Source organism: Protobothrops mucrosquamatus, unplaced genomic scaffold (genome assembly GCF_001527695.2).
Source record: "Protobothrops mucrosquamatus isolate PMUCROS unplaced genomic scaffold, P.Mucros_1.0 scaffold_149, whole genome shotgun sequence".
Lineage (NCBI taxonomy): Eukaryota > Metazoa > Chordata > Lepidosauria > Squamata > Viperidae > Protobothrops > Protobothrops mucrosquamatus.
The window spans coordinates 123,880-149,284 of NW_015386225.1; the positions used below are offsets into that span (position 1 = coordinate 123,880).

General features: G+C 33.9%; 1 protein-coding gene across 1 annotated transcript in view; it reads right to left on the bottom strand.

Annotated features, from left to right (window-relative positions):
- Positions 1-25,405, bottom strand: part of GRIK1 (glutamate ionotropic receptor kainate type subunit 1) — an 87,737-nt gene that overhangs the window by 31,394 nt on the left and 30,938 nt on the right. The window contains exons 7-12 of the mRNA XM_015819332.1: positions 22,416-22,559; positions 18,897-19,004; positions 12,139-12,183; positions 5,852-5,965; positions 3,091-3,294; positions 1,594-1,817 (exon numbers count right to left, since the gene is read on the bottom strand). Coding sequence (XP_015674818.1) covers positions 1,594-1,817; positions 3,091-3,294; positions 5,852-5,965; positions 12,139-12,183; positions 18,897-19,004; positions 22,416-22,559 — 839 coding nt within the window. The remainder of the gene's footprint in view (positions 1-1,593; positions 1,818-3,090; positions 3,295-5,851; positions 5,966-12,138; positions 12,184-18,896; positions 19,005-22,415; positions 22,560-25,405) is intronic.

The window sequence follows — 25,405 nt, forward strand, 5'->3', positions numbered from 1 at the left end:
AATCTTGACAACCTTATGTAAAATGAAATGTAAGGGCAATTTGAAGGTATGAGTAGAAGGCTACTGCTTTTTATATCATTTGAATATGCAATCAGTAGATATATTTGTTATTAGAAGAATTACTCTTTTTTTCCATTTCTCGATACATTTTTTATACATAGAATCCAAAATTCATATAAGGGGCTAGAAATGAAGGACTTTCAGAAAACAGCTTTCACAGGAAAGATGAGGACATTAAATAAACTAAGAAACTTGATGACCGAGAAATAGTATCATAAACTAAAGCTGCCTTGTTTGTTTTTGTAGCTACATCATATAAATATAAGTGCAAATCTTTAACTATGAAGATAATTAAACATAACATTTAGAAATAAGAATGAAAATAATGTGAAGGCTTCTAATTTAGCCTCACTTTGCTTATCTAGTGAAAACTGTAAAATGATCAATCTTCATCCATTATCGAAAGGAAACATTAAATATACCAGTTTTACTTTTTGGACAGTATTTGCATATCCCAAAACCCATTCCATGTCAGAGATATGGCAGGTGGGGTTTTTAATGAAAAGTTTATGTCTGTGCCCTGAAAAAAAAGTCTATTTGGGAAATTCCTGTTTGCCAGGACACACTTTGTAAGAAGCTATTTAGATGTCTAAAGTGCTTTGCAAATTGGCATGGCAACCTTTTTGAGATTATTATTCATTTTAGACTTTTTCAATGTGGAATCAAGCCCTTGTTAGCAAAGGTTCCAGGTAGCTGATTTTTATCCATCTTTCTCACAGTGGGAAAACAGAATAGTTTTCAGTCTTGCCTCATTACACAGGGGAAAAAAAATCTGGCAGTGATGATCAGATGGTTATTAGTCATTGCAAAGTTGTTGATTTACAAATAGTCAAATCTGTGATTCACAGTACAGTGATCATAGTTCATAAGCATTTATTGCTGCAAATGGTAGTTTTCAAGAGCATTGTATCAGATTTACATGAAAATCAAGGCATTAATTCACTACTTGCCTTGCTTTTGACACATAGAGCTAAGTAGAATAATGGTCTAAGATACTTTGTTACAAATGTTCTTTCATTGCCTTACATGAAATATGCAATTTGGTCTGCCAAAAAATAATAGCCTGATACTACCTGTGCTTTTTAGAATCATTCAGTGCTACCGTATTAAAATTATTTGTTCACATTTATTCAGTAGCTTTCAAACTTTTAATCTTCCACGATCTCTCCATGGCAATACATTTTCAAGATGGACTTTACATTGCTGGAGATTTTGTTAAATATTCTACAGACAGTTTATGAGGATCAAATGACCCAGACTGTTGGGGACAATATGCTAGCGAACATGGGATATATAGGGAGAAGTAAGGATAAGAAAGTAAGGATACGAACATCTTCCACCTGAGCTGGCATGATGTTTTTGTTCATTTCTGTTATGAGAAGCAAGAATATCTAGACAAAATAGGAAATATCACAATCTACCTTATTATGGGATGTCTCTTAAGCTTTGGGTTAGAAATCTCTGTCATCCATCCATTTGAACCTAAGGNTTGGATGTGTTTTGCTATTACACAAGTGGGGCTTTTAAACTCACCGTGCAATGACAAAGAGCACACAGCTGACTCCCAGGCAGGCTAGCAGCACATACATCCAAATATCAGCAGAAAGAGGGTTTAGAAAGGAGAAAACCCCAGGATTTGTACCATTTGGCTTCCGGTACAAAATACTGATTCCCAGCGTCATGAATGGCTTTGAAAAGTCTATAACTTTTTCTCTTACGTAGGTAATAGTGAGGGGAGCAACTGCCAGGTCAGCTTTCTGGGAATACAAATTAAAGAATTATCTACTCATTTCCACTGTAGAAACAAATAAACATATTTTTATTGTATCAGTTACTCTCTCAAGCATCAGTAGAGGTCAGACATGTCAAACTGATGACGTCACATGACATCGTGCAACATATCAGGATGGTTTTGCCATTGCTGGCAATGGGGTGGGCGCGGCTTCCGTGTGATGTGTCCGGCCAGTGGGCCGGCAGTTTAACACCCCTGGTATAGGTCAATAAATTTCAAACAAAAATGTTTTTCTCATTAAAGCTTGTTGAGAAAGGAATGGAAATGTGTAAGATTATTGTATTCATGTCTATTCAGCAGTAAGTTCCATTGCATTAAGGGGCCTTACTTCCAGAAAATCACTGTAAGAAGGCACACTTATCTTCCTTTTATTTATTCAAAAACATATAGAGCAAGGATGCTTTGTAAATAATGTATTTTTATGATTACTGTATGTGATTTAGTGTTTCATCCTTTTAGGTGACTCTTGAGCGGCTATGATGAAGTGCTGTTGGTAAACACCGAGTATGCAGAATCCATTAAGTGTAATAGAAAAAGTGAAACTGAGAGATTCCAAAGTGATGTTTTTCAAGAGAAATTTTCATATAGAAATATAAATTTAAACTGCAATTTACTTAGATTTGATTCTACAGCTCTTCATGCCTCCTAGTCCATATATAAGTTGGCTGTTTTGTCTGTGTTCTAACAGCACATAATGTTCATGTTGTAAGGAATGGGATAATACAAAACATTATGCTCAGTGAGTATAGCCTCTCCTTCCCAAATGTTAACTCAACTATAAGGAGCACAGTCAATACTGATGGATAATACAAAATATTGTCCAGCAAGATATGAAGGACAACATTTTGGTCATCTCTAATCTAGAGAAGCAAGGAATATAAACCATTAAGGTGAATAAAATTATAAGAAGAAAAGTGGCCGTCAGTCATTTCTTCCTCCTATATCTGCAGTTAAGGATAAAGGATGTTCAGAGTTCTTAAAATACATGCTTTACTAAGTATCACATGATAGCTTGGTTCACAGTAAGAGAATTGCATTGCATGTAAATTTTTAAGATAGGAGTTTCTGCGAATAAAAAATCTCCATTTAAATTTTGTTCTTATAATCTACAGAGGAAAAAAAGGTATAGAGGTTTAGTATTTTATATGTTTCTGTTAGTGATCAGTGTAAGTTTATGTGTTTCTGTTAGTGATCAGTGCAAGCTGAAATGAATGATCAAGATGATGATTCAATCTTACGTGATCTATGAGTTCTTTGACCATCCCATTCCATTCTCCTTTGTCATTCTGGGCTCCATATTTTCCATCAGATACTAGTTTTACTTCATAGATGAAGCCTAAAATACTTGATAACTCCTTCAATAAATCCAGGCAATAACCTTCAAATCGATCATTACCATAAAGAGGTTTGTCAGATTTCTTGTACATGACATAGGGATCTTCCTGTATAAAAATACATGAGACATTCGTAGAACCAGCAATTTTTCAAATACAGAAAAAGATTAGTCATATGCTAAAATGTATAGATGCTTAACTTAATATCAATTAATAATAATAATAATAATAATAATAATAATAATAATAATAATAAGTAGTAGTAGTAGTAGTAGTAGTAGTAGTAGTAGTAGTTGGAGGGGACCTTGGAGGTTATCTAGTCCAACCCCCTGCTCAGGCAGGAAACCCTATACCATTTCGGACAAATGGCTGTCCAGTCTCTTCTTAAAAACTTCCAGTGTTGGAGCATTCACCGCTTCTGGAGGTAGGTTGTTCCACTGGTTAATTGTTCTAACTGTCAGGAAGTTTCTCCTTAGTTCTAGGTTGCTTCTCTCCTTGATTAGTTTCCATCCGTTGCTTCTTGTCCTGCCTTCAGGCGCTTTGGAAAATAGCTTGACTCCCTCTTCTTTGTGGCAGCCCCTGAGATATTGAAACACTGCTATCATGTCCCCCCTTGTCCTTCTCTTCGTTAAACTAGACATACCCAATTCCAGCAACCGTTCCTTATATGTTTTAGCCCTCCAGTCCCCTAATCATCTTTGTTGCTCTTCTCTGTACTCTTTCTAGAGTCTCAACATCTTTTTTACATCGTGGTGACCAAAACTGGATGCAGTATTCCAAGTGTGGCCTTACCAAGACATTGTAAAGTGGTATTAATATTTCATGTGATCTTGATTCTATCCGTCTGTTAATGCAGCCCAGCACTATGTTGGCTTTTTTGGCAGCTGCAGCACACTGCTGGCTCATATTTAAGTGATTGTCCACTAGGGCTCCAAGATCCCTCTCACAGTTACTACTATTGAGCAAGGTACCTCCTATACCATACCTGTACATTTGGTTTTTCTTGCCTAAATGTAGAACCTTTCTTTTTTCATCAATGAATTTCATTTTGTTAGATAGCGCCCAGTGTTCAAGTCTGTCCAGATTCTCCTGTATCCTAAGCCTGTCTTCTGGAGTGTTGGCTATTTCTGCCAGTTTGGTATCGTCTGCAAATTTGATGAGTTCCCCATCTATCCCCTTGTCCAAATCATTGATGAAGATGTTGAAGAGCACTGGGCCCAGAACAGAGCCCTGGGGCACCCCACTACACACTTCCCTCCATGTAGATGCGGTTCCATTGAGGACCACATGCTGAGTACAGCCAGTCAGCCAGCTACGAATCCATCTGGTGGTGATGCTGTCTAACCCACATTTTTCTATCTTGTGATCTACTTTACTGAAGTCCAAGTAAATTATATCCACAGCATTCCTCTGATCCATTTTATCTGAATCAATTATGTAAAACATTAATGCTAGCTTGATTTATTTTCTGAGGTCATCACATAATTAAATCTGATTAAGATAGTAAAAAGAAAACCAGCTTGCAAGGATTCACTGCTTGATATATTTGTTCACACACTAAAAACTAACAACTGAAAATCTTAGTGTGTACTAAATCATACAGTTACTAGGATCACAGTCTGGTAATTTGGACCCAAGTTATTAGAAAAGAGCAAACTCCATACTCAAAATCACCTTGAGGTTTTTTGCCTAGTTGTATATGAAACATAATGTAAGATAATTAAATAGAAAACACTGAGATAGTGTAAATAACATGGAAAATCCTATATTAATCTGTCAGTTCTTCCAGTCATAAGAAAAAAGAATATTAAGAATTACTGATCTTTTATGAAAGATCTAAGCTTGTTGTTTTAGATGGATTCATCATTTGACATTGCGGAAAGTTATGTTTTTAGGACCTGGATACCATTGAGTGATTTCATTCATTTTAAAAACATAATAAATAAAATAAGTTAACTTCCAAAATAGCCAAAATCTGATGAGAGCATAGTATATATGAGAATCGTTTAAGAGTTGGATAATTTATGAGTTATTGACCATCTTAAAGTTCGTTGTTGTTTTTTAAATGGACATAGCAACTATAGATATTCCTGGGCATCAGACTGGGCAACCTCAATTTTATATATAGTGTAGGCACTATTGTTCAGAGGTACAATATAGACACATCTATTTCTTTTCATTTTCTTCTCAAGATTGCTTTCTCAAACTTGTCTTTGAAATAAAACATGAACACATTTCACCATAGACTCAAACACTATTTCTATGTTATAATGCATTTGCTTTAAACAAATAAGTGAACTTGGCTAAAATTATTTGGAAACACAATGAAGTTAGGAAGAAAAATATGAAGAAAAATGTGGGGTTTATAAAATATAGAACAATTTCATCTGTGACAAGATTTAGATGATTACCTCAGAGTATACAGTATGTGCTGTTAAACTGTGTGTGTGACATCTACAAGTGCTTATGCTTACACTATTTAAATCCCCAATTCTTGTGATGCTGTTACTATAGTACATTTTACTGGGGACCTCTGTAATACAAGTTTGTGATTAATAAAAAAATGTTTTTTTTAATTAGATAGACTGTTAGCAAAGCAAATATTACCTGTAAGAAAAATAAAGACAACTGACAGAAAATAACCAGAAAATATGCCAAAACTTACCAAAATAGTGGTGACTATGAGTGTTCGGTTTGCCAGTGAATCTGTTATATTGGTAGGCCGGTCTTTATTGCTGTTAGTCATATTAAGGCCACGGTTTGAGTTCCAAACCCCAATCTATATAGAAGAAATTGGATATATGACTGCTAACCAGTAATGTTAGGAAAATGTCTTTATACAAATGAATGTGTATTATGGATCTATTGTGGAAATTTTATTTATGATTCACATCACAGCAGCAGACTAAAACAGCAGCCATGACAGATACTAAAGGCATGGACCAGACATCCTTGAAACTACCACTCTACAAGAATGATGACTTATCAACACAATCAGTTACATGAAATACACTGTTGAGATGGGATTAATTATAAGGGAGTGATGTTAGTTGCATATTAGTTACCAGAATTACTTTATCTCAGAATACATGAGTTTTACATATTGCTTTTGTCTTCTTAATGAATATTTTGAAAATGGAAAATGAAAACCTATTTTTATAAAACACACTAAGAGTATACTAACAGGCATAATCACTAATCCTTCTTCTCTGCTGAAAGCAGTTATTGCTTGACTATTCTAATGATGGAATTAATAAAACGATCACTGATCAATGACACTTGGAAAATTGAAGCTGAGTGGGAAAATTGAAGCTAAATGAAAAAAGAGAGAGATGATTTCCCAACCTCAGGGTCTTGAGTAATATTCACAGAATATTATAAATGATTTGGCCCTTAAGAATTTCAAGGGAACATGACAATATCTAGTTGTGTGAATTGAAATTACAAAATGGGAATGGCATAGTCATAATTTCATCTTTAAGTTTAATGGCATTGTAATGGAGTTTAATGGAACTGTAGCAGAGGAACTATACTATAGTTGGCAGTTATTCTTTTTGTAGTGTAAACACCAGCTTCAGGGAGGATTGAGTAACATTAAGGGAAGAGGTGATTATTCTTGGCTATACAGTAGATAAGGGAGATCCAGCCCAGGCACTATTTGCATTGGCAGGCGAGGCTCCATTAAGGTTATTTACTAATACAAATAACAGGACTGGAGGTCTTTTCGTTCAGATGAAAGGAATATTTTTCCATGACTGATATTTGCTTTGAAGATTAATACTATGATTTCATTAATGTCATATTTCAGTGAGCGAGTGAATTTTTAAAGATCTGATTCAAATACAAACAGGTTGAATAACCATTTGTTATCTAGCAAATAGGGAAACTACATAAGAAAGGGCAATTAATCTGTCAAAATTATTCCTAGGTTTTAAGCATTAGAAGAAAAATGAGCAAGGCATAAAGAAAGAAATCAGAAAAACAGAAATGTTTTCAGAAACTTACAGTGAAAAATGACAATTAAATAGTTCATGATTAACCATTAAAGCAGATCCATCAAGGATCAGCCTATAGCAACAGCGAGAGCAGATTAATGAAATCACTTTTGGGAGGCAAAACTACAAATGCTAAAATTAGACAATGGACATATCTCTTCCATAAACACATTGAGCACCCACTTGACGATGTTTATAGTTTATATGTTTAAATACTGCATGCCTGTTAGACATATGAAATCTTTACTGACATAGCCAGTGATAGACAGATTCATTTCTAAGCTTCCCAAAAATTATATTTAAGTCTGTCAAATAAGACACCGTTGAATCTACATTTTGTTGAACATAGCATAGGACAATAGTAGATCTTCAAAAATATCATTATTTAATGTTTTCACCAGGAAAAGCACATAATGGCTGTCTTGACTGATCACAAAAAAGGTTGAGTATAAATCGAGTCAAATAACAAACACCATCATTAGAAATCAATCAGATTAGACAATGTACGTATAGAAGAAAATATAGTTGTCAAGAAATGATTAGAATAAAAGAGACAGTAAAACTGCAAAAAAATTACAGTAGAATTTTTTTTTTTAAAAAAATAGGAAATGGATGGAAAGGGCAACACAAGGCTCCTCCAGCACAATGAATATAATTAAGAAAAAATAATGAAATGATTTCAGAATGCTGGAAGTATATTAGAGATTAGCATGATGGTATGTCAAAGAGTGGAATTGAAATGAATTTGTAAAAGATAATGGCAAAACAAAATGATGAAAATAGTTATAAATATTGTGAGAAGGTTAAAATAATTTAAGGATGCATGTGTTGACAGTGTAACTGGAGACATGTTAAAATATGGGATTGTTTTTTCTTAAGGAGAGATTGTTCAGCATGTATGTCAAGTCTGTATCTATGCTTGATGCCTAGAAGAATGCTGTTATTGTTCCCTCACATGAAGCAAAATGTTACAAGGTTGAATACATAAACCATAGACAGATTTATTAATTTTATTTATACAGTATGTCTGCTAATGAAGAAGCAGAGTTTGGGCAGCTTATAGAATTTACATAATAAAACAGAGTGCAAAATCACAATAAAGGTAATTAAAATAATGAATAAAATAAAGTCTGAAATTATAGAAAGTAGGGGCATAATATATAAGTTTTTACCGGTTTCTTGAAAACTATGGAGGTGGGAGGGAACTTCGGAGGAAAAACTACTCCAAAGGGGAGCTACTACAGAGAATGCTCAATTATTATAATTTTCTTTCAGGTGAAGATGATTGTTTAGTTATACCAGGAAAAAGATTTCTTGTTTGATGTACCAATTACCATCTGAGGATCAGTCTAAATGTGAGGTTGACCTTAATGATGCTTTTCACTCCCAGTAGCAGCCACCACGGTTTTACAAAGTTTAGAAAAAAATACACAATCTCAAGATGGTGAACATACCAATATTCCTTTCTCCTCCTATTTTCCCAACAACAGCAATCCTGTGAGATACATTGGGCTGAGAAAGAATGACTGGCCCCAAACCACCCAGTCAGCTATCATGCCTAGTGGGACTACAACTCACAGTTTTACTGGCACTATCACCTTGTTCACAATTTAATTTATTACAAATAGACCTGACAGTGAATCATCCTGAGTCTGGAATGCCTAGCAATTCAGTAATCTAATTCCAAGATTGAAGCTGGGAGGCCAGAAGTAAGATTGGAATCAGATTTTGAATTTCTTTTCCCCTGGAACAGCTTGAACTCATTAAGTTTGGCAGAATTCTGACTGAAAAAGTACAATCTGAACTGTGTTTTTTGCTCTTCAACAAATGATAGATAATTGAATTAGTTTGATTTAGAGCAAGTATATGATAAGCAGGATTAAATAATGGATTTTTTTTCATGAAAATGGAGTTGAAGGATTGTTGCTAAACAGCATAAGAGTAGTATATAATAGAAGTACAATATGAATGAAAGTAAATTGCATTTTTAGAAAATAATTAAACACTGAGTAGGGAGAAAGACAAGGCTTGTTTAATGTATTTATGGATCAATGTATAAAGAATGCTTGCGGTGATGTTATGCTGACAGGAAATGTGAATGTGTGTGTATATTTGAATACACACACAAGTTATACATAAACTGGAACAAGTAAATAAATGGCCTGGAAAAGTGTCTACTAATGATGGGGATATAGATAGAGACATTTTAATACACTATGTGCAAATTCTTTTAGGAAAATAACAAGTAAGTTTGTAGTTTGATGACATGGGTGAATGTGTGTCAAAGTAAGTAAAAATCAAGATATATAATTGTGTGCTTCTGTCTCCCTTGTTTCTGGAAGTGAGGCTTAGATATGTTTCAAGAAACAAAAAAAATATTGTGAATGTGATGATAATGGGTGTGTCATCCATGGTTAAAAATGAATGGATGATGAATGAATATAAATTATGTAAATATAAAAATGAGTGGCCAGTGTGAAAAAAAAGGGATGGTTTGGTCAGATAGACAGAAGTTATGAATACATGAAGAACATGTGAATGAACTGAGAGGGAAAAAAGAGAATATTAAAAAAAATTATGACTGGAAACAGATGATGGGATTCTCAGAAGGAGAAAGAGGAGCAGTGCATAAAGGAATGCTTGGTCAGGGAGGAGGCCAACGATGGTTTGCAAGGGTAACAAGTTATGTGGAGATGTTTTTTCTGAATTAGTAAATGGTGTTATAAATAAGATTAAGCTATATTTCATCTGATGGCAAACTCAAAGCAGAACTATACTTATTTTCTACTTCTACAAATCCAGAATAACAGTGCCATTTTTTTCAGATAATTATTATAAAGAAATCAATTCAACAACATTGATTCTAAAACTAAGAATATTGTTATATCATAAAGTAGGGTTATTTGAAAGGAAAAGATACCCTATGAATATTTTCAAATTTTTTTCCAGAGAAGTATACCATTATACAAGAACCAGGGAGAGGAGAACCTCTGGATATTGATGGAATTCAAGTTTCATATATCCTATCCAAAATGGCCAGGAAAGGGAGAATTGAAATGATAGTCCCTTTATGAATGATAAATTAATGGTTGTCCTCTTTCTCTGAACAGTAAAGACATAAAAATAAGAAGATGCTGCATACTAACCTCGACCAATCTTCTAATTTCTTTGGTGCTGACCACCACAGCAAATCTCAGATCTATGCTTCCCAGCTACTTGAGATATACTGACTCAACAAGATTACTGGTTTTTGAGAATGCTGGGAAAATTATTTCCTCTTTCTCTCCATCCCTGGAAGCTAGACTTCTACTTCCCTCCATTTCTACCCAAAGGCACATTTTTTAGTATACCTTTTCTCTCATGATCTCTTTCTTAAGAGTCTGATTTGCTGTTCTGCTGGATCCAAACCTAGGGATACCCTGGCAGCGATAGAACCACAATCTTCTGCGTGTAAAGATTCTATGCTTTTGCAAATTGCCACCTTGTATTTTAAAATATTTTAGAATGTTTGAAATATGGGCAATGAGAAATTATAAAAACACCAGTATAAAAACAAAAAACACCAGTATAAAAACTAAAACCAACCAGCACAGTCACAAACAGTAGAAGATAAAAGATAGAACCACAATACATTAACATTAGTGGGATCACAGTGTTAGTTAGTTTTACAGCAATGAAAGATCAGAATTGTGTTTGAAGGAATAACATCACGGATCACATCACTAGGGGGAATTCAGGCTTATTGCAGTTTAGTGACAATTCACAGTGTATTATGTGAGAAATACTTCCCAACGCATGAATTGAATAAGTACCAAATTAAATTAATTTACATATATTAAATTAAATTAATTTACATATATTATTACATGTCAGATTGTGAATGATAGTTATCACTGACAATAAAAATATTAAGAGTATGTAAATTGGTTCTGATTCTGAATTTAAGGCTTTCCCTCAAGAAACCAGACTTATTTGCCAAATGATCTGAATCATTTACCAAATTGAATCTTTGCATTCAGCTTTAAATAAATTTTTGTTCTTTATTATTAATTAGCTTCAATTTAATAATTAGGTATTTTATTAGGAATACAACTCAAATTAAATACAGTATACTGAGCCAATAGGTGCATTATGCCAAAAAACTTTATTTCCTGATTTATTTATTTGTGGTATAAAAACATGTGATAGAAGCACTCTGAGATTTAAGAAACAGGAAGTGATTCTATTTAATGACACCAAAAATTTTTTCAATATGTATGGGAACTTATTATGGATGCATTACTTGTCGTTCCAGTGAACAGCTCTCAATATGCCTCTTACATGGATAGAAATGTTCTTTGATCAAAAATAATTTACATCTATATTATAACTGATATTAGTTTTTATACACGCACATGCATATATATTATATTAGTCCATAATAAGCCAAAAATACTATTCTGTATCTACAGCAATGTTGCATTGATCAAAACATTTTTGTAGCTGCATTCAGTGCTCACCAAAACAAAAGGTGTATTATTAATCAAATTAAAAGATCAGATCATTATAAAGTACAAATTGATGGTAAATCAATATCTTGAAATACATTTAGCACCCTTTTTATTAAATCTTTCACTTACCATTACAAATCCTTGAAAGAGGGATAACTTTATTCATTCATAAAGCACAATGAAAATTTAATTTTGATTTTTGGCAGTACAGCTAATACTTTAGTTGATTTGGATTAAACCAGGTTGATAATATCATTGTGTTCTAAATTGTAATAATCTTTATTATATATTCATCCTGGTCTATTGTGTAGCAAGACTTCCTATATGCTCAAAAATCTGTTTTGCACAGGAAAACACATTCCAATATATTGTCTCTAAACTGCAATTTAATATCATTTTTCAAAATCCCAAGGAATAGTTTGAGACTTGAAGCAACAGTTCCTTACACAGCTTGTCTAGATACAAACCTTCTTCCAAACTTTATATAAATAATTAGAAACTTCACCAGCAACCTTAATTTATAAAAGAACAAAAAAGAACACATAACAATTCTTCATTAAAAATAAAATGCAAAACTACTATAGTTGTATACATAGATTGTCATTATAATTCTCTAATAGCATTAAGATTTACTGAGTTAATTATTGCTAGATTGAAACATTATTGGATTTAATAATTAATAGTACTGAACTTTCATCTATCTAAATTAGAAATGCCTTCATATTGATTTTATTTCAATTTCCCATATTTCTTCACATGCATTTTTCTTTAGGCCCTTTCTTTCAGAAAACTTCACAAAATGTATTTTGACCTTTTTTTCTGTTCTATTCTTGTAATATATAAGTACTACAATACAATTATCACATATGGTAACAGGAATGATTTGGACAATTCTTTTCACTTTAATAGTTATATAGTTTCTGTTGTAAACTAGAGCCAGGTTTTGACATAATTAATTGACTAATTAATTAATGAATTCTTCTATTGAAAAAAGTTGGCTGATCAATAAATAGCTAAATGAGGAGATGAATCAAGCTAAGGAATATACATCAGATAAGGCTGAATTTGAAATTGAATTAAGCTTCCATTTATTACCGTATGTAGTTCCAACCAATTTGTATGTACCACATAATAAAACTTTGTGAGAAGTATAACATTTGAGTACTGCGGATATACAGATACTACTGTATGTATGCTAAAAGATTCTACCCTTGTCTGTCACTCTTCCAAAATAAGGAGGGAAGGGGATAAAAAAGTAAAGTTGAATCCACAATGCTGAACTGGGTTCAAACTGGACTATATGGTCACTATTAATTCCAAAACCAGATCTAATCTTATGGGATTCTAAAGTCCATCTTGATAAAATAGTATAGCCTGGTAGTTTTGCTTATATATGGACCTCTTATTGAAAAAATTATGAACATCAGCTTATGGCATGATGTCACCTCATGGAAATATAGTGTTTGTGAAGGATGTATATTTAAAGGGTTTAAGAAAGACCTCTGTCCACTCAGCCTGTACACACAGATATACATGCAGTACTTTACCAAAGTAATTGGGTAAAATAAAATATTTGTGTCTCTTGCTCTGAACACATATCTTTTTCTTCTGCAGAGATTTCTCCACATTGTATATAATTGTGAGCATTAGCTATGTGTGTATTTGTGAGGGATGTGAAAGTGGAACCCTTATTTCTTATAAGGAAAGATGAAGTCTATAAGATCATTTTTACAATGTAAATATGCCAATAAGGGTAGTTTTCAGAGGAGTAAAAATGTGTATGCTGTGAAATAACATAAACCAGACCTGATGCTTCCATTTCAAATATGGAGCTGTATGTGGGCACGGCCATCTATTACATTCATCTGTGCATGTGTTACATAAATTGTAGCATTACAATAAAGTGGCATATCTGAATGATATTGGTTTCAAGATTCAAATGTAGATCAATATACCTATTATTCAGTTTATATACATTTGACTGATTTTGGGTTTAGATTTTCAAAATCCAGTATATGCCTCCAAGATTAAGCATATGATTTCAAATTTGTAACCTTTGAACCTGAGCACAAGATCATGGACAACTCCTAGTTTCAGGTATTGTAGATCCTTGTCTACCTACACAATATGCGGTGGCTTTTGATAATTAATTAGAATTCTACACCAATTCTTAGATATAAAGGCATATCAATTAAATTTACAATATATTTATGCATTTGGACAGCTGTAAATATAAATGATCATAGACTGGAAGCAACCATTTTTCGCTTGTACATATATTATTAAACACAGATGTAAGTAAAAAAAATATTACATATCCATTCCCTTTCAAACATATAGCACATTCTATTTATTAAAATTAAAGCATGAAAATAAGTAATTAGACTATGTATTGCTAATACATTTATTTCTTTGATTTAAGATTGATTTATAGTTTATATAAATCTTTGTATATTCCAATGCTCAAGGTAGTTTACAAGAATCTACAGGTTACCTATTACACACCGGGTTTGTGTTAAATTCAAAAGGTCATTTTTATTAATTTTTCCATATTTGTTTCAAAAGAGATTCATTATAAACATAATACAGATGCAAACAAGTTTTGCTTTATTTAGCTGAAGGGAAATAAATGTCACTTTGAAAAAAAACAGGTATTAAATTATGACATTCAACAATTCAAAGAATATTTAGTGTTAATAGTATCAGTGGCAATAATATTCAGCCAATGGCATATACATTAGTTGAAATAGCAAGCTCATAGCTCTTCAAAACTAGTTATAATGATTTGGATCCATTCTTTGGCAGTGAGAGAATAATAAAGAGCCAAAATATCATCATATTTGTAAGAAGTTTTACAGGAAGACATGTGCATAAATGCTTACATTGGGTGAAAAAAAGTCACCTGTTTCAGATTTTTTTAGCATTTAATTCCTAGTCATTCTTGCAAATTCATAAAGCTTCTAATTATGTAGGGGCTATCATATTTAGCTCCTGATTAAAAATAAAAGTTACATGAGCTGTAAGAAGTTCTGCAAGATTTATATTAAAGACGAATGTTACAAGTAAACAATTGGATAGCTTCACACTAGTGCTGTCAATTGGTACAAACCATGAAGTGTATATTGTTACAGAAATAGTGAAATAAATAAGATATTCATAAGAGTGAAGAGTGTCCTTGCAAGTAGAGCCTTTTGGGGAAGCAAGGTGGAAACCGTTCCAGACTGCACACAGTCTTTTTTCTTAAATAAAAAAAAAAATCAGATTTATGCCATATATTCAAGTTGTAGTACACCAAGATCAGGAACTTTTTCTGTATTTTGCAACTTCTCACACACATTCCATTTACCTATTATCGGTCCATTTACTTATTATCAGTTTCATCAATGTAGGCTCTGATGGCTTCTTTTCTCTAGGCCTGCTTGAAAGATAAATTGCCTCAGAGTCAGTTCAAGAAGCTTTCCATCCTTAACTAGCCTACAGAATGCTTGCGGAATCAGCTAAAATTTGTCTTTTTAAAATAGAACCCCCGGTTAAAAAAGCTGATGTTCAGAAACTATTCAATAAAAGGAAAAATCACAGAAATAGCTCACTGTCTGGGATACGAGGTAGAAGTGTCTTTAAAATTAATTTTTTGGAAGTGGAATTGGCTACTTTTACAGTTGAGCAGCAACAATAAGAACTATACCATTCTCTATCCCAAAATAAATGAAATAAATTATTCCAATAAGTCAGCAACAAAAGTAGAAAGTGGCTTTTCTATCACATCTAATCCTATACTGTAGATTTAAAGGAAACAAGGTTAGGCTGTCCAAGAGATTATAATTCTACACTTGACTCTGTCTCCAATTAGTTTTGATACACATAATTCTAGATTAAAATTTTAGTGCATGAAAATTACTAGCATACTAAATCTAAAAAGTCTCAAATAACAAAACAAATAAATATTTCCTGTATTTATTGAAACTGAGCTACTCCCTTAAAATTCCTGCTTGATGTCAAATTGACCAACAACTGTTTCCTCCTGTTTTGAATTCACTATCTCGAGATCAGATCAATAAGCTTCCTGAAAACATCAAACAATAAAATATTGATATGGGTTCTGATTTAACTTTTAGGACCTATTTGTTTCTTATCTTCCTTCTGTGGCTGGCTGATGAAAACACACACACACACACACACACACACACAAAAGTCAGTATTGCTAATACTCCATAAAATAGGTTACACCCCATAAATCTTCACATTACTGGACAAATGGAGTAATGAAAAACAAAGATATCCCCCCCCCCAAATCAGTAAAATCTATTAATCTATTTGTATTTGCATGCTTTCAAACTGTTAGGTGTGCAGGAACTCAGGCAAGTAACAGGAGCTCACCCCATTGCGCGCAGCTTGGGTTTCAAACCCAGGCTGTCAATCAATGAAGAACCTAATATATCAGCAGAAAAATATTCTTGTCTAACCTTTTTAGACAAAAATCCACTTAGATGGCCTTTCAGAAATTATTAAAGAAATGCAAAATGTATTTGTCGATAGAAACTCTCAATATCCTCAGAGTTCCAATGCGAAATCAGAATAGGATTGAGTAGCACAAACGTTTACAAAATTAAAGCATTGTTTGGCATCCTCTGAACTGGTCTGAACATTAGATAGTAGAGAGAGATGTAGCTAGAAATGGCTGCTAAATCAATAGGAAATATTTTCTGTTTTATCTATACTGTAAACGTCCACTGATTCACAAATATAAAATATGCTTTTGTAAAAGGGGATTTTTAAATGGAAAGAAATATGAAAAGGTAGGAAATACTGTATTTTGAAGGGTGTTATGTCCTAGTATTTACAGAACAAATATGCAGAGAACTCACATATTAGACATACATAATTAAGTATGTTACAAAGTTTCTTACAAAACAAGTGATTCCATTCCACAATGAGATCCAAGTTTGGGATCACTCCATAATGGATCTTATCTTAGAACACTGGATCTTAGTGTCCAATTGGATCTTATTCTTGGGCAGTGCGTGACAGAGCATGAAAATAAAGTCAACCTTTCACATACCTTTTCACATTTCTGTGGTAAACAGATTGAACTAAAGATGAATGAGATATGTACAACAATAATTCAGGAAATTAAGAATGTGTAGAACTTATAGCTTATTAATCCTATACCTGGCATTTTTTTTTAAATAAAGATCAGTTATGCATCATTTTTCAGTACTGCTTCATTGAAGAAGCGACTTTTATGTTTTGTGCCAATTGACAGCCCCTCTGGAGAAGCCTACATCAATGACCTTGATACGAAGAATTGCATACAACACAAATAGGTGAGATAATGCAGAGCATATGACAGTAATATCAAGTCTTGCAAGCCCATCTAAAAAGGATGAACAACACACCATATTGTGCCTTGTGTTGGATATTCTCTGAATTTGGTTGGAGTAATAGTATAAATAACAACCTTTGTTTAGAAGCTTTAAATACATTGGGGCATATTGGACCAGTTGAGGAAAAGCGCTATAATACACTAAAAAGCATCTTTTTTAAAACAAAAACAAAACAAAAACCCACCGTCAAGATAGGGCTGCATGGAGGAGCCTTATCTTCTATTACAATTGCTTTCTTGAAAGCCTTGTGAATAATTTCAGAGAGAAAATGGTGAACAATGGCAGAACTATAAAAGTGATAGCTTTTCAATATAACAAACCAGATCATGGCCTGCTGTAGCCAGCATAGAATAACTTCAGTATTTCCTTACGTGGCCCAATGAGTGGATCAGAGCACCAGGGGGAACCACTAAACAATAGCAAAGAGATACCTAAATGCTTAACTCTTTGCTGTCCGTTAGTGGTTATTAATTCTTGCAGGCCAGACCTGTACTGTGCCATCATTGCTTGCTGTTGTCTCCAAAAGCAACTTGTGTGTGCAAGCTCCTCAAATATAGGTACTATTGATCACATACAATGAGATGTGGGGTTTATCATGAGCCCAGAGAAGTCTCCTTCTAACCTTGGTAGAGAACATAGAAGGAACACTTTGGTAACAAATAAATAAGAAAATAAGACAATAAAGCAATGTCCTGTCTTAGATTTTACTGTGTTAGCAAAATACTCCAAAAGTCATTTTCTTATTTTGGAAGAGTAAAAAAAAAAGTTTTTTGTTTTCTTATCATTTTGTTTATGATAGTTATAATAGTTTTGAAAATTTGAGGAAGAAAAAAAAGATAACGAATTCTCATAGGGAAACATATGCTTAAGATGAAAAGTCAGCCACATGAATGCACAAATCATTTTTTCCAGATAAAAAGAGGATTTGCAAATCAACTAGAAAAGATAAGTTAAGGTTGGAAATCTATTACATTATATTACACATTGTTCAAAAAATGTTCTCTATATATAGAAACAAATTTATTTGATTTGCTGATCTTGCGCAAAGCCTCTGAAAAACAAGATTCTTTCAAGAGGATGCTAATGTTCTTAGGATAGCTTGATACAAAGCTTATCAAATTTACTTTTCTTTAAAATGAAAACATTTCCTTCTTTTTTAGGATAACAGAAATGGATGGGATAGTTCTAAGCCAATGCATAATACTGTGAAAATTGTTCACAATAAGGCATTTGTGAAATGTTACTATCCCCATTTCAAATTATGAATAACATAGAGCCGTCTCCAGATTAACCTGCTTAAAAGTACTATGGTCTATAATGCTGCAGGGAATATATTTAAAAAATAATTTAAAGAATGATGGCAGAATGTAGGCACAATTTAAAATAGTCGTGGTCTCTACCTGGCATAATGGTAAGTGCTAAAGGAAGATATTGTCCTTATATCTAAATTTATATTAGTATATGGAATAAGAAAAACAACACAATTTGCTTATCTTATCTTTTTCAGAAGAAAACAATAGCAGTCTTCCACTTTTATGGTATTTCATTTTAATACATTATTCTCTTATGTTTGCTGCCAATATAAGTTATTTTTAATAATATGATATGGGTCCATAGCAATATTTTTTTCAATCTGAGAAAAAATTTTTTTTTACATAGTTTGCTATGAGAAGGTAGTGGTAGAGAAAGGCCTTGAATATTCATTTCAATGTGACTTGGTCAGCTTATGGTATAGGTAGCAATATATCCACCTGTAGTCCACTAGGCCTTTAAATATCTACAGTCTTGCTGACTGTACTATCTGAGTCACATTAGGAATACAATGGTACCAAACTGGTTACCTTTTCCATTCCTTCTTCCTTCAGGCTGATGATATCCAAATCAAAATCTTTTCTTAAACCATCTGTTTTGTTGAAAGAAATCCGTCCTGTCAAACCATTCCAGCGGCCCTAAAAAAACAGATAAACAGGGAGATAGAAATATGATTATGTGCAGTATGTTTAGCCTCAGCTTTTATAAATCTATCAAAAATAGATGGGCAACTTCTATTCCTTAGTATAATTACTTTTGAAACTGATTAAAATACCCTTGTTTGATTAATTCAGTACTTTTCCTTAACTTATCATTTCATTAATAGCTAAGTAGTTACCCACACCATACCTTGGCTTAAGGGATGTAGTACTGTCTCTTATAGTTGCGGCTGTTAAGCGACTGTGTAAACAGACAGAGCAAAAGAGCTGCCTGCCAAAGGTAGCCTGGCAGTTCCCTTCCATGCACAGAAGAACCTGAACAGTGCAGGAATGGAGTTCAGATCTTCAGAATCCAAACTTTGTTTCTCTAGTTCTCCAGTTCAGGAATTCCCCTCCCTTCGGTCCACAGAAGGGAAGTTCTGCAAAGTTCCAAAGATACAAACTTTCCTTTTGCAGAAGAAATTAACTCTTATGCTTACACAAAGCTCTGTCACATCACAGCAATGCAATGTATACCAGTTAGGTTCACACACAGAAAGGCACATATAACAGGACTGAAAGTTGATTTGATGATTACTTTTTGTTAGACAAATGACTGTTCTGATACAGTTTAAGATGGATGTGCACTGAATTTCTGAAAACAAGGATATATAAAAATGCAGCACCCATAATACCCAATATGTAAATGTGTGTCCTTGTTATTCTGACATAGAACACATAGAAAGCAGCTATGCACTCATATGATGAGAGCATAAAGAATGCACTTGTATTCACAACAGAATAAACTCTGCCTATATGTGTGTAGAAAGTGAAGAGGAACTTTACTCATCTGTGACCTTGTAATACTGCAACCTATTTATTCTGTGTAAGGGTCACAAAGAGCCTGGCAGCTCCTAATTCCAATTCCAAATCTTCATATGTTCATTCATTAAATAATCATATAAGTGTTCCAAACAAACAGACAAAATGACTGAATTTTGTCACTAACATTATGGGAAAATTGATTTCAATATGGTTTTAAAACCAACAATTTGTTACAAATTATAAAGATGGTCTTGAAATCTGTTCTGCAGCTTGGTGTTTCTGTTTCTACATATGTGGTGGGTTGGTGTTTTGTTTTGTTTTGGGTTTTTTTGGGTTTTCAGCATTCAGCTTTTCTTTCAAATCTAGCAAATTATCTTGCCATGATAAGAAAAAATAGCCAAGTGTAGATCAAATGGTGAATATGATATATCTTTATGTACAGCTTATTTATTATTATTGCTCATTCAGCAGCTGTTTTAGGAAAATATTTTGGAGGGGACACGTTTAGGAACAATTATTTAAGCTAAATGAAAAGATTATACAATACACTGAAAAAGATGGACAGTGACCTTATGATCCTGACCAATTTTCTGAGGCTAATTGATTTGAAAAGGAAAATAAATGTGAGGAAAGAGATTGCTATATTTTTCTGGTGGGTTTGTTTTTGTTTTTTTGGTCTTTTTGTGGAACTTGGACATTGTTAGATATCTGCAAAGTTACTTTTAAGTATATGTTTTCTAAAAGTTGCAACTAATGTTAATGAGATGACCAAAAGACCATGAGCTCAAGTCCTGCCTTAGCCATGAAAGCCAGCTGGGTGATTTTGGATCACTTTCTCTCAGTCCAACCTATCTCATGGTGTTGTTATTATGGGGAAAATAGGAGAAGGAAGATATGTTGGATATGTTTGCCAGCTTGAGTTATTTGTAAAAAGAATAAAGGCATGAGATAGATAGATAGATAGATAGATAGATAGATAGATAGATAGATAGATAGATAGATAGATAGATAGATAGATAGAGAGAGACAGACAGACAGACAGACAGACAGACAGACAGACAGACAGACAGACAGACAGACAGACAGACAAATAGTTGCTTTCCAACCCTGAAATGGTGATGGTGGTGATTTCTATCAAGAAAAATCTATCAAGTCAGAATTTATATTTTTAATATTGTGGACTTTATTTAGAAATATAAAACTTTAAAACAGACTATTTTCAGCTAGGAAAATCATCTTGCTGTATTTCTTGGAAGTTTATCAGATAGCCAACAAATAATAAGTGTCTTCATAGAAATTGCAATTTAAAAAAATATAGATTCCTCTTTTGGTATTTCCTGTGCTGCATAGACAATTACTTTGTTCAATCTCTTCTATATGCAAACCATCAAAAAAGGCCAGTGAAAAATTATGTGGTATTTAAAGTTTGTAATCATTCTAAGATATGTTGTTGCTCAAATACAGATCTGATTTATGGGAGATGTGTCTACTTTTGTCAGGTTAGTATATGGCCCTGTTAATAGTAAATATAACACAAATAGGACTTAAAAATTAATCTTTTATTGCAATAGAAATAAATGGATTACCTTTAGATCAATAGTACAATAGTACAACATACAATACAATTTGAATGTGCCGTTCTGTTTCTCAAATTTTCCAAACTGTATCCATATTCTTAAAATAGGAAATCTAGCCTGTGATTATTCCACCTCGTTATTCATAGCATCTGTAAAAGTTTTAGTGCTAATGTGAGGAACTGTAAATTCTAAGGTCAGAAGGAAATCCATTTAGCAAAATAATATGCATTTATATCCACCCAAACACACACTTATACAAAATGAACTATCCAATTTCCCTCCCAAAAGTCCTGTGGTATGAAAAGATTCTGAGGTAATCAAAAGAGGATCTAGATTTTAGCTCTAGGTATCCAATTCAGCTGTTATAGCACTCAGTTGTCTATCTAGGTATATAAAATCTAGTTGAAAACACTGACATCTCAAAAGAGAAGGAAGGAAGGAAGGAAGGAAGGAAGGAAGGAAGGAAGGAAGGAAGGAAGGAAGGAGGGATTGAGTTTCCCTGTGTAACACACAGGGCAATTGATGGCAATTCTAGTACATAAGAATTGTAATAGAATTGTAGACATATGCTGCATAAATTTGAATATTGCCTTCTTTATGAGAAAGAATGAATGAACTTTCAGGAAAAAGTGATAGTTGAAAACAAGACCATTCATTTTCTGCATTTCAACAAATGCATTCTTTTGAGGTAATTCTGAAAAAAAGAATAATTGTTTCAGTTTCCCAAGCTCACAACAAATAGAAATTTACCAGTAGTTGAAATTCAATAGTTTCTTGATTAATTCTGAGATCAGGATTACTGATGTTTTAATTCTCCTTTACTTTATAATAAACTAAACTAAATTTTGGCAATGCTTAACATGATGCTTCATTGTCAAAGAAGGAAAATTGAGTATATCGGGACACTGAAAAGGCATTGAACATTATGAAGAAGATAGACCATATTCAGTAAAGGTAAAGAAAGCATCATTTTTGATGCCAAGAAGAACCAATATATATGTATATATACCTCTTTTATCAGATTCATAAAACGAGTTCCAAACCGCCATGGCTTATGCCGGTGACACTGGAGGGAACTGACTGTCATTTGGAAGGCCCGCTGGGACGCTACTGCTACCATGTAAACACCATCGTACATCAAAGCTGACTCTGTCTGTTTTGGGGAAAAGACAAACAAAAAACAAAAAGCAGGTGAGGGGGAGCATGTTTTAGAAATCTTTTTTCCCCCTAGTGCTAGCTATTCCTCCTAATTTTATGTTTTCTGCCAATTTAATCTTTTGGGGTTTTTTTGTTTATACATTGAAACCAATTGCAAGACTTTGGGAAGTATACAGGAAAGCAGAAATCGAAAAAGTAATTGAAACAGCATACAAGAAACAGAGGTTTCCTAACTTTTACACTTTAAAACTTTACATTTTTAGCCAAACTGTCTTCAAAGCCTTAGGAATGTTGGGGTCAGCTGTAGTTCTTGGCCAGTTTTTTTCATGTTATGAGGGCTGAAGAATAGCTCATCTCTTCATACAGACAATTAATAAAAATGTTGAATAGCTCTGGGCCCATACAGAGGCCTGGGCTTGTGGCACTTGACTCACTGCTATATCCAAGTTGATATGGAGCTATCTATGACAATTCTCTGGATGTTGTCATTCAGCCAACTATGAAGTCATCTAATAGTTGTATCACTGCAATTTAATAAGTAATGATGAGTGATTTTATTGAATAGTAAGGTCAGGCACACAATATCTATGGCATTTTTCAAAAATAGTAAGCTAATAATTCACAAAAAGGAGATTGGATTATTGTCTCAAGTTGTGGCTTTTGTTGCATTCCTATCAAAGTATTCCCAAGTATGTTATTTCATAATCTGTTGGAGGAATGTGCCCAGTATAATGCAGATATCAAGCTGATAGGACTGTAATTTTCCAGGTCTTCCTTCTTCCCTTTCCTGAAAATAGGGACATTAGAGACATTGTTTGCTCTTATACGAAAGTACAGATCTCCTCCAGTTTTTCTGGGATATCAATAGCTCACCAATTCTTCTCACCTTACAGTTAGTGATCAACTGTATCCTAAACTGATCCTTTAGGATGAAATTCATTTCTCCCCCCCCCCATTTGGTGCCTTTGAGTTCTTGTTGACTCTTGATGACTGCCTGGACACGTCCAAGCAGTTTTCTTGGCAATAGTTTGAAAGTGGTTTGCCATTGCCAAGTTCAGAGAGTGTAACTGGCCCAAAGTCACCCAGCTGGGTCTCCCAGTGTTTGGTCCACTGCCTTAACCACAATACCAAACTGGCTGTCTTTCATTTAGCTGTAATGACTTGCCTGAATTCATGTAAAGTAATTAAGTGTTCTTTTCACTTTTCTTTGTTTTCAGCTGTACATCTCTTCTTCACTACTGGCAAAATCATGGCTAACTATGACTTCATTTCTTTTCTGAAAGAAGACTAATGTTAAAACATTCTTCCTCCCCACACATTACCAATACAGCCATTTCTCTTTATAATAAGCTTATGCTTCCCTTGTTTTCCTTTTGTGTCTGTCATACCCCTTCAAGCCTTTGTTGTTTGAGTATTTTTCAGAAGATATCTAAAAATATATTTCCTATACATTCCTTTCTCCCCACCCATCCCAAATTTTAGAAAGCTCTTTATCTATTTTAAATGTTTCTCATTTCTTTCTATTACAAATTTTGCAACTGTCCTTCAAGCATCTTGTTTAACTTATTTTAACCTTTCAAGTTACTTTTCTCCATCACCCATTCAACTATTAGATCTGGCTTACCTTCCATGCAAAAATATTATAAATCCAATCTTGAAATATAATATAGAAGGTGACTCTTCTCTATTGTTTCCTTCCTTACCATAACATGGGCAAGTTCTCCCAAGATTCTTGTCACTTCCTTTAACAAACTCCCTCTTTTGATGACAGTTAGGTCAAGGATAACAAACCACCTTATTCTCAAGAGTTTATGACTACAATGGCAACTGGGGATGGGCTATTTATCCACCCTTATAAATACATGGACCCACCCTTTAGCCACCCTTATCAAGTTAGATGGGTTAGACAGCATCACCACCAGATGGATCCGTAGCTGGCTGACCGGCCATACTCAGCATGTGGTCCTCAATAGAACCACATCTACATGGAGGGAAGTGTGTAGTGGGATGCCTCAGGGCTCTGTTCTGGGCCCAGTGCTCTTCAACATCTTCATCAACAATTTGGACGAGGGGATAGATGGGGAACTCATCAAATTTGCAGACGACACCAAGCTGGCAGGAATAGCCAACACTCCAGAAGACAGGCTTAGGATACAGGAGTATCTGGACAGACTTGAACACTGGGNAAAGCCAACACAGTGCTGGGCTGCATTAACAGAGGGATAGAATCAAGATCACGTGAAGTATTAATACCACTTTACAATGCCTTGGTAAGGCCACACTTGGAATACTGCATCCAGTTTTGGTCACCATGATGTAAAAAAGATGTTGAGACTCTAGAAAGAGTACAGAGAAGAGCAACAAAGATGATTAGGGGACTGGAGGGCTAAAACATATAAGGAACGGTTGCTGGAATTGGGTATGTCTAGTTTAATGAAGAGAAGGACGAGGTGGGACATGATAGCAGTGTTCCAATATCTCAGGAGCTACCACAAAGAAAGGGAGTCAAGCTATTCTCCACAGCGCCTGAAAGCAGGACAAGAAGCAATGGATGGAAACTAACCAAAGAGAGAAGCAACCTAGAACTAAGGAGAAACTTCCTGACAATTAGAACAATTAACCAGTGGAACAACCTGCCTCCAGAAGTGATGAATACTCCAACACTGGAAGTTTTTAAGAAGAAACTGGACAGCCATTTGTCCGAAATGGTATAGGGTTACATGCCTGAGCAGGGGGTTGGACTTGATGACCTCCAAGATCCCTTCCAACTTTATTATTATTATTATTATTATTAAATCCACCAGACAATAAACTGGTGGTCTTATTTGTTTGTTGAAATTA